The sequence below is a fragment of the Polyodon spathula genome, chromosome 26, assembly GCF_017654505.1.
Source record: "Polyodon spathula isolate WHYD16114869_AA chromosome 26, ASM1765450v1, whole genome shotgun sequence".
NCBI classification, from domain to species: domain Eukaryota; kingdom Metazoa; phylum Chordata; class Actinopteri; order Acipenseriformes; family Polyodontidae; genus Polyodon; species Polyodon spathula.
In genome coordinates this window covers 12,239,504-12,255,773 of record NC_054559.1, presented here as the reverse complement: position 1 = coordinate 12,255,773, position 16,270 = coordinate 12,239,504, and the positions used below count along the sequence as shown (strand labels likewise).

At 39.1% G+C, this 16,270-nt stretch overlaps 1 protein-coding gene across 1 annotated transcript in view; it reads left to right on the top strand.

Moving 5' to 3' along the window:
* The window catches only part of snx29 (sorting nexin 29), a 111,076-nt gene that overhangs the window by 31,827 nt on the left and 62,979 nt on the right, over window positions 1–16,270 (top strand). Inside the window, exon 15 of the mRNA XM_041229152.1 lies at window positions 8,590–8,696. Within this exon, the coding sequence (XP_041085086.1) occupies window positions 8,590–8,696 (107 nt within the window). The remainder of the gene's footprint in view (window positions 1–8,589; window positions 8,697–16,270) is intronic.

The window sequence follows — 16,270 nt, the reverse complement described above, 5'->3', positions numbered from 1 at the left end:
ATGCAGTAAAATATGAATCATGGCTGGAGGCTGAACACTGTTGGGATGGCAATTTGTGATAAGTAGTTATCAATAATTAAATCGCAGAAACACTTTTGCGAAGTGTTCGGTAGGAAACGAAAGCGGCTGGCCACGGCTGGTTAGTAATTAAGTTGCTTCGTCTTTGATGTTTTGACACGCCTCTGCTTGTTAACTTCACTTTCAGCTACACAAAATCTGTCAGCAGAAGTTAAGTCGGCAAGAAAAGTTGAGGTTGATTTATCTTCACTCGCAATTATAGGAGTTTGGCTGAATCTCAACAGCACCTGTGCCTGTGTGGGTTTCATTTGTGCCTGGGGAATGTGTTTTGATCATTTCTTAACTTCCTACTCTGTCCTCTGGTCCTGGTTTCTGTACAGCTCTTAAAGTATTGGTTTCGATTGGTTTTAAGGACTTAGATCTGGGGTTTATATTCTAGAAAGTATACTATGAGACAAACTGAATGGGCTGGGCTTGTGAAGTGACCCATGAATACTACACACATAAAAGCTACCGAACAGGCTCTTAATCTTCCCTTATTATATTATTGTATCTCCTTCCAGCAAAGCAAATTCAACATGGCAATGCAAGATTTTTTCCTGCGTTACACAAAGTGCTGTATATCTTCATTACAGAATGTGGCTTTACATGTTATTACTGCCAAGCACCCAGAGGTTTTCCTTTGTATGAAGAAGGTTTTACAATTGTATAGGACAGAGCAGATAGCATCTTAAAAGGATTCTTGAATCAAACATTTTTAACACAATTCAACAGGATGTTGAGCCATTAGTGTAGTTAAACGTTTAGGGTTACTAACTGTTTTTCGATTTTACATTCATCTCGGTTCTTTTTGTATTCTTTTACTAATTTTTTTTTTATAAAGTGCAGTTTGTAAAAAAAAAAAAAAAAAAAAAAAAAAAGAAAAAAGATCACACCATCAAAGAAAGGGATTAAGTAAGAGAGAGAGAAACTAAAGCTCAGGAAAAGCTTTTTTCCTCTGCAGACATTTTTTTTTTCTAATCTGTTGAGATACAAGCAAGGTTATTTTGTACTCTAAAACCAGAAAGATACTTGGGTGTTGAATATTTAAACATTACAGTTATGTTTAGCTGTGCTCATCTTTTACACAAAGTGCGTGGTGTGTCCCTCAGTCCCTTGGATCCTCGAGGTAGAGAATGGGTTTCCTGTCTCTCCAGTTCATGAATAGAGGTTCTCAAGCAGCTAACTATTTAGGCAGGGACAGAAACTGCATAGCAAATACATTTGGGCTGTGGACACAGTGAACGTACAGTGCAGGTAGATAGCAGCATTTTAAGACCTGAAAAGCAATATGTCGGGGGATATACTTTATTACTGTCCTGGAAACAAAAGGAGTAATGAGAGATGATTCAGCCTGTAGATCAGAAAAAGAACAGTTTTAAAATTATTCATTACCCTTCAGGCCTTCCGCTGTGCAGATCTGTAGAGAAAACAGACAAGTTAGTTGCTAGTTAGTAGGAGAGTTTGCAAGCAAGGGTGATCAGTTAACATTTTGGAACATGACTTGTGTATTGTGATGTGTATCGTATCAGGGCTTCTGTGAATTTTGTACCTCTTGATTTTTATTTGAATGCTCTTATGCTAGCTAGAACTTGTCAGACTCTGTGGAATTTAATGACACTGTCTTTGTGCTGAAATGCGTTGTATTTACTTTGATGTCCTCTCCAAATATCGTGTCTTTCAGACAAAGGAATAAAAAACTCAAGCAGATTGCGTTGTGCATTTCCATGGGGTGTTCGTTGACATGTATTGGCACCTCTATTCTATTACAAAGATGATAAATGTGAGTGACAATAATAAATCCCATTCACCACTATTTAATCTCATTTGCTATTCTAATAGACCTCTGATAGAGGATGATAAGGACATAATGCCATTGACTATCGCACCAGCAGAAATATCACTGTGTCTGTCAAAATCATCAATGTATGCAAAAACCGGCAGATTACACTTGCTAATGTATTTCAATAGCGACCGGCTGTTTTCCTTTGCTTTTATATTCAATCACAATGGTGAGACCGTAATGGCGATCAGGTGACAGAAAATGAAGAGTTGTCTGCATCAATGTGCTGTTGAGTTGAAGGTTGGGTTTTCAAAACTAAAGGTCTGATGTTAAAATGTGGAATGATTATGAAGCCACTTTAAAACCGGGTAAAAGGGACACTCCATGATATCCAGTGCAGGCAGTGTTGTGTGCTCATCAGTCGTTTGGTGCAGCCACCTGTTAGTTTTCCCACAACAGCAGCACAACATGGAGAAATTACTTTATAATCACTTTGTATGTCTGTTTAGAAAAACACTGTATGTTCGACAATCTTCAAATCAGTGTCCCTGATTTCTAACAGAGGAAGCTATACATACTTGATTTCCATAAAGCAATCTGACACTGTATTATGGTAAATACCTAGGCTGAAAATTACTTGTCTCACAAACCCATTCACCAGAGATAATAAACACAGTTGGCTAATGAATTTCCAGTGGCTGGTTCCTAGAGATGGTCTTTTAAGACAAGTCCCATGCTTTAAGGAAGCACTTGATTTATGAAATGTCATGCATCTGACATGGCGAATGTGCACCACGTTTTGCGAAAGAAAAATTAAATGAATGCTAACATTTAAGTCTATTTTATGGGCTCCGAACGTTGTCTGTCACTAGTTTCGTGACCTTGACAGTTTCCTTGTACCAAAAATGGTGTACATTATGTCAAATGCCAGTGTAGAGGGGCTACATTCACACTGGCATATCAGAGATTCTCCTGCTGAGTTTTTTTTCCCCAGCGATTCCCAAAATATTTTGTTTTTACTTTAACTGTAATTCCCCCTCATCTGAAGAAGAGACCTTTATGGTGTAGTTTATTTTTTTAATAAAATAAAATCCAATCACTTAGTAAAAAAAAATGTATAGGATTTAAATAGACCCATGAGAGAGACAGACAGAGAGACAGACAGACAGACAGACACTCACTGGCTTGGTGCTGAGCTGTGTTCTCTATGAGGGTCGGTGATAGGCAGAGGGAGTGTTAATAGCCTGTGAGGTGGCTGTCAATATCACTGTCATGCTGTCCAAATCTATTGATTTTGTTCTTTTGTAAGCAGTTGAGAACACAAGCCAGCTCTAATTGTTCCTAAGCAGCAGTCACCTGTTTGATTTTCCACTGAAGATCTCCAATGGGCTCTTCTTTTTTCTTGTAGGAAGATTTTGAGGTTGTTGTAATGAGGTTAGTTGTTTGGAATAACTGAAACTATTTCCATAAAAAACAAACATTTGAACATAAATGGATTTTCTATACAATGGCAACAGCACATCGTGTTCTCAAAGAAGCCTATGTGTTTGCACAATCCACATGCAGTGCCATTTCCACACACTGCTTTTGCATATTGGGCACAACGGTAAAGAGTGTCTTACCTGGCATCGTTGTCGCTTGCTGCTGCATCGAAGTCGTCTCCTGTTCAAAATGTTTCTGACAAAGTTTTTTGGCTAAGTGCAATATATAATTTGTTGCCCATGCATTCCTTATAAATAATACAAAGTGTTGATCCAATACACTGTACAGTTCCCAAATGGAGTGCTGGCGATCTGTTTCTGCATTTGACAATTCGCTGGCACTGCCTTTACATGTCTCGAACGCAACCCTTGGTAGTTTTAGTGTTAAACAAGACAGGTTAACATGATTTAATGATTTGTATTCAAATCCTCTGTGAGAGGATTAAGTTCCAGTGACTTTGCTGTTATCTTTTATACAGTACAGACTTTTTAAAGCAAAACCAAAAAAATCAAACAACAAAAAACACAAAATGGTGATGCTTGGTAACTTAGAATTGTATGCAGCATTATCGCCTAACTGTCGGATTGGGTACCTTTTTGAAAGCTTATATAGGGATAGTGGTGTCCTAGTGTCTGATTTTGATAGTGAAGATAGTAAATTTTTCTAGGTTCGTAGTTTCCACACCGGCTTGTTTAGGGAATTCGTTGTTTTCCTGGCAGCCACCTACAGCGCTTGCTGTTTATATTAAAAAGAGTTCCTTTTATTCGTGTATCCCGAATATATCCTGTGTGATCGTTATGTCTCTGTATGAAATTACCTAGCCATTTTAAAATGATCATAATAGCAGTGATCAGTAATGTAGAGTTACCAAAGCAGATGCAGTCTCTGAAGTAATCAGGTGCTAGCTTTAATAAAAAGAGATGCAGTTGAAACAGTCAGTGAATAATTCAGAAATGACGGTAGTTTAGCTTGATTACTGCATTGCAATTAGCCTGGAGTTGTTGTCATCAAGATGCTAATGCATGCAGGGTGGAAGAGATTTACTAATGCATCACTTTTACAAAGCTGTGATTGCATATAGGCCAATGTTCGGACGATATCATTTGTGTGTTACCTTTCATTCAGCACCAGTTTATGCCTCTACGTCATTGAAATTTGGTAAGAGCTTGCTCAAACTGTTCTGGCTGGGCTACATTCACTGGAGGGCCAGATAAGGCAATGTCCAAATCTTGAGGGGGCCACAGTGCGCTCATAATGTGCGTGTGGTGGGTGGTGGTGGTGGGGCGATTTATGATTGCCATTTAATAATACAAATATAAAGCAAATGTATTTATCACTGTAATGCTACTAAAACTGCATGCTATTAATCTTAATTTTCTTAAAACTTTTAAATTAAAATGGCCATCTAATTTCTTTTCTCTCTGTCTAAAAAGTCGGACAGTCGCTCACACTGGCTTTGTTTTCGAAGCATTACTAGGCACCAAGCATGCAAGTTAAGTAATGAAAGCGCGCCAATCAGTGGCGGACGTGGCATGGCAAATTAGCCATGACAGCGGTGCCAGACTTTCCATGATGAGGTAGAAGGGGGACCTGAACAAGAAGTTGAGGGGGGTACACCCCACTTTGTGTGGGCATGCATAAAATACATTCAATAATTCGGTGTCAGAAGTGTACCAGGGTGAACAGCAAGCATTTAAACAGCAATCTTAAGGAAAGACAGGAGAGGAATCTGAATAAATATCGCCTGTTAGGGGACACAAATGCCCTGTAGATAGCGGTGACCTTTCAACTGTGCGTATCTGCAACTAGCATATGTAATGAAGGACAGCTACTTTTACAAAAACCTGCCTACTTCTGAAAGAAACCGTAATAAAATGTTTTAAAATTTATTTTTAAAAGCATGGCCCCAGGACTGAATGTATCACTGCTGTGCACTTTATTCTGTACAGCTGGGTGTCTTTGAGATTTGGTGCAGTTTGTGTCATTCACAATGTCTTTGAAGATCTCACACAAGCACTCCACAGCTGGAAATAGCGGTGTGCTTTACCACTAGAAACGTGCGTTTAAATTCTGCCCTTCTCTTTTTGACGCTAACCTGCAACACGGGTGCTACTTGGAAGCAGTTTGTTATTTTATTCAAGGTAGAACGTGGGGTAGCATTGTTAATATGTTTCATTGTTTTTGCATGTGTTATTGAGACGCTGGAGTATTTGCAGAAGCCGTTGGCTGTGTCTCCTGGATCAGCAATATGCCAGCCCCCCCCCCCCAAAAAAGCAAGACTTTGTTATTTACTTTCATTGTTTAAAGATGCACTCTATTAAATTATTTATTTTCAGATACAATGGAAACTGTGTGTGCTGCTCTTACTCTGATTCTGATTGGATCTTAGAGATTTCATGTCAAAAGAAAAAAAAATACCCAAAAAATAGACAACCTGCCTAACATCATTTTCTCCCACAAAACATAATTAAAAACAGCCCAATTTTGCGGATAAACTGCCCAGTTGGCAGCACTGCAGCTGAAATCCAACGTGCCAGACGGAAGGGCTGCCAATTGAAGAACGTTGACATAGTCAGACTCATAACAGTAATGAGCTCCCTAGGTAGGTCTGTGCAGCGTCCTTTCTGTCACTGGAGCCCCAGGCTCATTACAGTCAAGATGAGGCATTTAAAGGTATGGCGGTCACTTCGAATAAGGGCAGATGGGAGTTGATGATAGCTTAGTCACATCCGCTAGTCGATGCTGCACCTGGAGGTAAGCCAGGGTCCTGACAGCCACAGCCTTGCCACAGTCAGTTTAACATGGCTCTCTGGATTTATCTCTCTCGCAGGAAAGCAATTGGCCAGTTCGTTTGTGAAAGGCGTGCTGCTTGGATTGTTATAAAATGAGTGCTTTTTATTTTTTTATCAACTAGCGACCCAAAAGTACTTGAAACGTGTACTGTTGCTCAGGCTCTTGCTCAGTTCTTTCAGTCCTCTTGTTGCAAGACATCAGGATCTGTATAAGGCAGTACAGGCCCTTGTCTTCAGAACCGATGCTACATGTCATAGCAAACCTACAATCCAGTCAATCAGAAGTGCATTGAAGGGTTCTGTGTTTATAGAGAGTCAAGATCTACTGTTTTCATTTTTTTTTTTTAACTTTATTTTACTACTTTGAGAAATGTCAAGGTATCAGTCTTTGTTGTTGTTTGCTTCTGGTTTGGCCTTATGCAGTATAACCTGAAGGCAGATATTCTCAGAGATACAGAATAGCCAGGGGTCTGTAGGCTCTCTCTCTCTCTCTCTCTCTCTCTCTCTCTCTCTCTCTCTCTAATAACTGAAAGAGATTGTGTTTGTGAAAAACACTTGGCTATTCCCAGCATCCTTGAGTCTTTATGTGTTTGGAAGAAATCCTTAGTATTTTCTCACACAGTTGTGGATTTTCTGTTTATAAAAGCTGTTCCACGCCCCTTGGTAAGCAGGGGTGAGTCAAGTTATCACAGGAAGTCCATGGCCCATGACCTTCTTTAATCTTTGAGACAGCAGGAGGGGCAAGGTTGCTTAACCTCTAACCCTGATACCTTGGTTTTGCTGTTTGCTCAATTTAACAAGACACTGTTTTTGTGAACTTTGTGCAAGAGGTCAAGAGGTCTAGAATTGTGGCCACTGATGTCTACCCTGTCAAGTGTTTTTGCCAGGATCCTACTTCCACCATCTAAATATTATTTTTGGAATTAAGAATTTTTGTACAAGTGGACTGAATGCAATGCACTTTTGTATGTGGGGCGTCTCTTCTAAGGACAAGTGTGTTGATATTTGGCAAACACCGGGTATTGTCTGCCTGTAATTATGCAGAAGGGAAATACAAACAGGAATCATTGATCTGTCAGCATTTTGTGCTAGTGGGTTGTTCGTTTTACTCAGTTTGAAATTGTGGTTTTATTCTCTTAGTTTTAATTTTGTAGCTGTAGCATATTTTTTCAAATCCAAGTCGCACTTCAGTGTTAGCAAACTGTGTGTGTGTGTGTGTGTGTGTGTGTGTGTGAGTGTTATCACCTGACCTAATTGAGGGCACTAAAAGGAGAAGCACTGTTGCAGAGTAGTTTATCAGAAAGCTGTCATTCCTAACCTGATAGAAAATTAGAAAGAAAACGACTGTAGCATCCATTCGCCCACACAAGTGTTGTTTCCAGAGATCAGTCTGCTGTACTGGCGTTATCCGAATCAAGACTGATGAGAAGGAAGCATCGAAGCAGGAAAAAAAAAAAGAATACGTGTACAAATAAAGCTTAAGTATATATTAAGCAAATGACTGTGTGCTGTTCTTCTCCTACCAAACCCATAAAACCCACTTTTACATTTATTTTATTATTGGAGCTGAATTTTTTCGAACAGGAATCCACATCAATAAACATAGAGGCTGGCTGGGAGACAACTCTTGCATTTGTTAATAAGAGTTAGGTATTAGATGGTGATTTTTAGGAGGGGGAGATGAATCAATTTCCCAGTCAGTTCTGGGGTTAACTTGTGCTTGTGTTCTTGCCCTAACAGCTTGGCAATGCTATTGCAGTCTACCCACAAGTTCTCAGTGGAGATTTTTCTTTGGAGTCATGTAGAATGGAACCTAATAAAGCACTAATTGGTGTTGGAGGCCCACTGGCTCTGTAATGGGAGAGCGAGGATACACTCACAAAGACACACAGACACGTACGCACTCCGCAGTCAGGCAACTGCTACTCACACACATCAGTTTATTTATTTTTTACTGCAAATTCGATTTTGTAATATAGAAAAAACTGCATCTTCCTATTGCAAGTCAGTTTCAATCACAATGGCCAGGACTGGCTGACTTTGATTGAGGGCTGACTAGTAGGAACTGGATTATCAGGTGCACAGCTGTGTATACTACTGACAAGATAGAGAAGGCGTTAATCATTTTTGTCCCTTCCCAAAACATGCTGGGCCCTGTTCAATTCATCATATTAAAGTGTTGAGGCTCTGCCTTCTTTACACTGTATTCAAAAACAACTCACAGATGATTACATCACAGTTAGATACCAGTTAGAATGCCAACAGGGAATTTTAACCCAGCAGACGGTTGGGCGACGTTACCCTTTTTTCTGCAGGAATGATGTTAAACCAACAAAATTATTCATCATTGGAATAATGTTAATTAGAACTCTCTCATATCTCTTACCATGTAAATACACACATACACCCTCCACCGCCTCTCTGCTCTCTGTACGGCCAGCTGATTGTAACCTCTCCTCTCTTCCCCCCTCCCAGTGCTCCCGACGCTGAGGAACTGCGATGGAGAGCCGCCCATCCCTGAGCCTAAACCGGCCGGGGACTCGGAGGAGTTGGCCGCCAGCTATGAGCGCAAGCTCATTGAGGTAAGAGCCCCCTGGACCGCCCTGCAACTCCTCTGCCAGCTCCCTCCCCCAGCTTCTGTGTATAACAGTTTAATATAGACTCAAGAACCACAAATCGCTACATAGAACCAGAGCAGCTCCCAGAACACAAATGTGCATCGAACAGATTATTAAACACTCCCATGATACAAACCGGAAGAGAGTCTAACTTTACCCTCAAATAACACCAGCATTTCATCTGAGAGCACAGTGTTAGTAAGATTGTCCTAGAGATGCAATCAGATACTGAGAAAGGCCTTACAGAAAACAACAGGAAGAAAGTGGAAAATCCTTCGGATGAAGGGTTTTATAAGGGCAGCACAGAATTTATCTAGTTTCACTGCCACGATTATGGACAAGCTTAGAAAAGTGTAGAGATGACCTTATAGACAATGGGTAGTATACTTTGTATTGAATTAGTCAGCAGTTACTGACAGTGTCACGGAATAGCTGCTGCAGGTGCTTTTTAGTTTATTAGATTTTTTCCTGTCAACTACATCCCAGGTGAGACCTAAAACGATGCACAGCAATTTATCAAGCAGCTGACTTCAGTATTCCTCACAACCCTGATGCCTCCTTCAAGTGCTCCATATTGTGGCTTCTGACTGTTCATATTGTCTCAAGGCATATTCCATTGCTTTTTATACGGTACTGTTTCATATTGATAGAGCTACCTATGTAGCTCCCAGCGACAGGTTTCATTTCTCTAAATTCTGTAAATAGAGACGAGATGGATCACTAAAGAGACATACACTACCAATTAAAAAAAAAAAAATAGTTTTGTTTTTTTTCTGCTCAGAATTGCTTGGCATACAGCGGGATGTGAGGCAATTAGTCACAACAAAAAGGATTGCAGACAGGAGGCTTGAGGCCAGAGTGGAGGACAAATGAACCTTGGAGTTGCATTTCCATACCTGTCTCTACAGCACTGAGATTTCGGGATGGAGGTGGAACAATATCATCTCGTGGGTTGAGCCGGCATTAGTTGCCTGGTATAAGTATTGTGCAAGAAAGTGCACTGCCTACACCCTGCACCCCAAAAATATATATATTTTTTTTATCCATGATTGTAATGTGATTTTATCATAGCACATAATACCAGCTAGTGGAGATCTTCCATTTTAACAGTTGCATCCTATTAAATATGTTGGAGACTTAACATCGCCAGCATAAAAAGTACAACCTTAAGCATTGTCTGTGTCCCTTTGCAGACAAGAGCTATACAGTATCTTCTGAGTGTGTGCTGTCTCCTTTTTACAGATCTGCAACCTACATACCACCCACTGAGCGCAATTGCGTCCACACGTATGCAGACACACACCTTTTATGTAATTTTTCTTTTTATATAGTGCCTTTCATAGTGCCTTTCATAGTGGACCACCGTCACAAAGCGCTTTGCAAGATACGAGACTAGGGTGTGTGAACTATGCATCAGCTGCAGAGTCACTTACAACAACGTCTCACCCCAAAGACGGAGCACAAGGAGGTTAAGTGACTTGCTCAGGGTCACACAATGAGTAGTGGCTGAGCTGGGATTTGAACTGGAAACCTGCTGGTTACAAGCCTGTTTCTTTAACCACTGGTGCTATGCTAGAATTCAGCTCTCCTTCGGATAGGTGCTAAAATATTTAAGGAATGTTAAGAAAAGTAAACCTACTTGGGTGGCTTTTTTTTTTTTCCCTCATATTTAACATTTATCAATAAACACACCTTGTGTGTTTCCAAATAAGATTAGGTTGATTAGAGATGTTACCATGACCCACGCACATCTCATGTCACCTATATTTATAATGTTCTTTCCTGACCTTTTAATTATTGTAATCCGTTTCATATTAAGGTGCGCTACAGTTGTTTGCTTCATTTACTGCTGGGAAATGTACAAGATTTGGTGGCATGCTGCCCTGAGTAATGTCATCAAATCTCATCTTTGCCTGTTTGTATCTCACACTTAACATATATCAAGAGAACCTCTTCCCAGTAAAGCCCACGCCCCCAACGCCCCATACTCATTTGATCTGAAGTAGCCAGGTGGCTAGAGAGCCCATCACTGTTAACTTTCTCTGTGAATGATTGAAGCTAGTGCAGCAGAATTTCAAAATCATTCTCCAAGTTTCCACTACTACTGTACTGTGAGTTGGCAAGCAAACTTAACTCAGCAGTTATGTGGGTTTGTAATTAGCGTGAGATCGCGGTGTTGCCTGCCCACCTGCCCACACACAGAGACCTGTCCTTGTAATCGCATTAGCACAGCTCAGTAAGAACTGCTGGAAGAAAGTGTTAAATTAGAAGTAAATAAACTAACACTACTTTATGGCTCAGGTTGGTTAAAAAGAGCTGCCTGCTGGAATGAAATGATTTTCATTAATGCATGTGGGAAATACAAGAGGCCTAAGTATGTTGGCCTTGCAATTCAGCAGGCACTTAATCAGTTCCATTTATTCTTGTTTTCTTGTATTCTAATATAATAATCTGTATTATAACAAGTAATAAATATTCACTTAATAAGCAGTTCCATCTCAAGCGTCTGACCATTGTAGACCAAGACTTCCAACCACGTCCTCATTCATTTGATGGATATTAGACTGCTTAGTCTCACAAGGACCATCCCAGCTCATAACCAACATTTTCTTGTCAACGCTGGAAACTTTTTAAATCAATTATTCTTTAGTACTGTATATTGAAGGTTAAAGCTTTAGAATGTATTTGCATTGTAATGACATCAATTTTAGCTAAGCTTCTGAGCAGTAGGCCTACGTCTTGGGAGACATTTCTATTTTTAACCTTGCATTTACCTGATACACCTTTATTTTTGTCATTCTCATTAATGTAATGCTATTGAGCCTTGCTTAGGCAGTACAAATGAAAGCGGTGAATCTGGGAACCGTTGAGATGGTAATAATCCTCTAATTATAATGAACCCTACTGTCTGCTCCCCACAGGGCTCTGTCTAATTAACTGAGAAACATTCTCCATCTCCTCACTCGCTTTCCCTCACTCTTGTTTTCTTGTAAATTTACAGCACAGTAATACCTGTGATTTTATATCATAATCCCACTTCCCCAGTAACCTGTCTGTTTTCTCTTTTCTTTGTTCTTGTTTAATTGAAATGTCTTTTTTTTCATTGCTGCAGCTCATAGTTCTAACCTTTGCTGATGTTTCAGTTGAGTTTGTTTTTATTTTCATTGTTGTATTATGCTAGCAGTATTGATTCATGCTGTATTGCTGTTATATTCAAATAAAGTCTGGAGCTGTGAATTATACCTAACAAAGTCTTCTTGGTAGCAAGTCATCCTCTTCTGCTTCAGTCTTACGTATCTAGTCCTCTTTCTTTAAATCTTTTTCTTTGTTGTCTAGTTCAACTTCTTCCAAGTTACTTAGGTTATCTTCTATGTTTGTAATTACTTATATAATTCTTTTTTTTTTTTTTTTAAGGCTTTTGTCTGCATAAGCATTGCAATTCTTTGATTTTGGAACCTAGGAGGAACCTTTTCCTTTGATTAATCTAAAGGTTTTTTCTGACCCTTTCCCAAAACGGGCCAAATTCCAAATTGGGATAAGGTGGAAGTATGTCACAAAATTGTGGATGTGAACATATAATTCACATCCGAGATGACCAGGTTTCTCCGTGCTTTAATATTCTCGTATCATGTTTTTTTTTTAGTAACAAAAAAACAAAAAAAACAAAGCAGTAGCATCCATTAGTGATGTGTGGGTCAGTCATATTCTGACCCGAACCCGTTAAGCCTTGACCCGCACCGAACCCGACCCAGTTGAAGTTATGTTGTGGTCATTATCTTTTTAATTACTATCGTTTTATAACTATAGGACTCATATATAACCACTGCATTTAGCTATGGCCAATCATGCATTTACATTTGTCAAATATATTTAAAAAATACACAGGCTTGTCTTTTGATGCATAATGAAGGTAACGAATCTCAAAATGCGGTTCAACATTTAGTCTTGAATTCGTGTTCGTGAAAGTGCACTATTTTGATTGCCCTGCCATTGCTGTTTGTGGTGAACTGGCTAATTTGATGTCCACAAACGTATTAGAAGTCCCAGTTTTACGACTGTTATACTTGTAAAGGGCATCACGCTGCAAGCACATTTGTACACAAGACTTTGTACTCGTCGTTTTCCGCATTGATGACCTCTGCAAATTTGCTCCACAATTTGAGATTTTTCAGAAGCCATTGTTTTAGTATGGAATTTGCTAGATTATTATTATTATTATTATTATTATTATTATTATATTTATTTGTTTATTTTTTTACTTAACAAGGTTAAACTGTGCTGACTACACTGCATGAAGTTAGCTCATTGCTTTTCCTTGTTACCGCACATGCCCAGTACACACACCATTAGTCCTAGAACTATGGATAGCAATTTAAGACAGTAGACTGAAATACTATTGTTATTATTATTACAATATTTAGAAATATATAGTGTAGTTTGTTATTTCAAAATTGTCAACACTTTTTGTAGTCGACATTATAAATAGATGCAAATTTAATGTTGACCCGCACCCAACCTGATCCAAACTTTTTTTTTTAAATGTATCTAACCCAAACCCGCCTGACCCACGGTCTGACCCGCGCGTCACTAGCCTCCATCCTTTCACTTTTGTAAACAAATGAATGCAGCCTGAGCCAATCTATCCTCATGGAAGTGAGTTTCTCGTGTAGCTGGAGATGGAAGATAATTTATTTTTATTGGGAGTGATCCTATGAATGTTCTACAGAGCAAAACCTGCTTGTCTTTTTCTGTCTTTCTGTAAAGTAGGTTCACAGCATGCATTACAGGGTACTCCTAAATCACCCACACTGTAACAGATAACTCCCATTGCTTACCAGGCTTTACTGTGAGCTTAGTTAGTTATACCTGAATCTGTGGCTTTGGGAGTGTACCTAGTTAATGTCAGATGAAAACCAATTAAGCTCAGAGTTAAGTTTGACTTGCTTCCAAAGCTGTTACACTGAAATGCATTTCTGCTTTTCTTAGAAAGGTTGGACAGGATGAAAGATGTCTGGGAGTGCTGAAATCAGTGGCAGTGGGGTGTATGTGCTGTCCTGGCGTGCACAGGGTCATGCAGAGGCTTTTCGTGTTGCAATAAAACATTTTAGATGTACTGAAAATGCCATCAGCGTTCCCCTGCACAAGCTTTTGGTAGTATTAAAGGAGTCCTTGCAAACCATATTCTTAACCCTTCCTCATATCTGCTCCCAAACAAACAGCTGGCAGGAGGGTCCTGGCCAGTATAGTTCTCTTTTTCTCATACAGTATCTCATATACTCTCCTTTACTTCCCCTGCCTCTTGCCTCTGCTTCTCGCTTTCGTCTTGCTACCACCATGGCTTTCTGAGACTTTCACTCTATCTTCTTTTCTTTTAATTGCATTAACAGTATATTGTTTGCTTTTAAAACCTAAGAATAACACTTACATGCGCGTTTTGAAATCAGTTTTCACTGAAATGTTATAAAGTATATTATTAGATGTAACTACTTATGTAAGTGTAATCCATTTTTTCCCAGAGCAAAGTAATATTTCAAAACTAGTAATCATATATTTTCCCTTTTCCACTGACACGGATGAATCTTACCTTGCATCCGAGGGGATTGTTTCAGGAGTCGGTCTGTGTTGATCATGAATGATGTTTTTTTTATTTACTTTATTGTTTTAAGAACCTTATATCTGAAGGGGTTTGCTTGTGAATTATCCTGGTACTGAGTGTGACTCAGTCACCCATCCATCCACTGCTACAGCATTCACTTGTGATTAATCTGAACTCATTTCCATTTGCCTGTATGATGTGGCAACTTTTTTTTTTTTTTTTAAATTCAGTTAACTGTGACATCTTTATCAGTTTTCATCTATGGTTTCAAGTTTGTCTTTTAACCCTTTAAGGTACAAGGAACATATGTGTCCCTCAAATAAAATAATATTCTTATCGTTTGCTTTGAGGTGCACGAAACAGGGTTTAAAATGTACGGACAGGTTGGATTTGGTCTGGGTAGGAGTTTCCTATTCATGATACTTGAGTCACTCTCAAATGTATTTGAAGAAGAGACGATTTTGATATAAAACATTAAATACACAACAGGATTCATTAGCGGCAATCTCGTTTTGTCTACACTGTTCTATAAAAAATTTAGGACATGACATGCATAAAATCCTTTGTTCTGAGTTGTTGGTTTGATAAAGACGACAAATCCATGACACAAAACTTAAAGTATGATAAACAGTTTTAGAGCGTGTATTTTACTTTCTCTTGTGTCATTCAACACCATTGAGAGCTCGGGCAGGTATGATTTGGGACTGCTTTGTAAAAATAATCAGGACATTTTAGGTGGTCTATTGATGTTGTCTGAATATATTATCTTAGTTTAATTTAAAAGCAGAAAGTCCCAGGATTGCAACAGAGTGAATCGAAAGATTTTAAGATTTGCTCATCCTTAGTTCTAATATAAGGAATTTGAAAGAGGAGCAGAAAAGCAACCTCTGATCAACGTCTCTTCCAACACATCATTTGTAGAAAATAAATCTTCAAAATTTGCTGGAATTTCAAGAGTTAAACAGTAATATTTAGGGAAATAAAAAGAGGAAAACCAGCCTTTTGAAGAAGGCCGAGAATCTGATGTGCTTAGACAGCGCAGCTGTGGAAAGAAAGCATTGTTTTCAGAATTGATGGGGTTTATTTTCTTTCATTTTTTTCTCTGTGCCTTTAGACCAATAAAAGCACTGTTAAATATTCTTCCAAGCCAGTGCAAGCTCTAGGGTTTAGCTTAAGCACTTCACTTTGTAAAGGTGATTTTGATTTTCTCGCTGCCTCAAGGGCACTGCTTACAGCCCAGCTGCAGATTCTAATTCCACGGCCCGGGTTGTTTGTTCTGCAAATATCAGGGAAATAATCTCACGCTAATAATCCTTCATCTTCTTCTTTTAAGCTTATTTTCCTCACAGTTTTTTTTTTTTCTGTTGACTGCTTGGTTATATACTGTCTAGTCACCTCCAGGAAGCAAAAGAGTCAAAACAATGCCCACAACAAAAAAAGTACTTGTCTGGAAACAAGTTTGTCATTGCAGTTTACGTTAAATGTTGTTTTGTGTTAGTTTTTCTACAAAAGTAGCATCCCCACCCAATCACTGTCTTGGTAACAGCAAATCAAAAGGTATTTGGTAAAAAACTCAGCTGTGCTTGTAGTGTGTGAGGTTAAAATGATGTTTTTTCAGGTGCAGAATGTTGTGTGTTTTTTTTTTTTATTGCGGTCAGATAATGACAGGGCATTGTATGCTGTTATTTCTGGTCCAATTTGCTTAGCTTGACTGAAAAGGGTAAGGAGGCGTTTTGAGTTGTGTTCTGGGCAGTAGAAAGGAAACTTTTTAGCAGCTCTTCAGGACTCCTGAAACACAGTGGGTGGAGAGGGAGCCTTTGTTCTGCTGTAATTAGGGACAGAAAAGGCATTTGAGCGAGGCATGCAACTTGGGGAGAGCTTTCCTAATGAGAGTGTGGGCGTTCCCTGCGCATTTTCATTGTTGTTGTTGTTGTTGTTATTA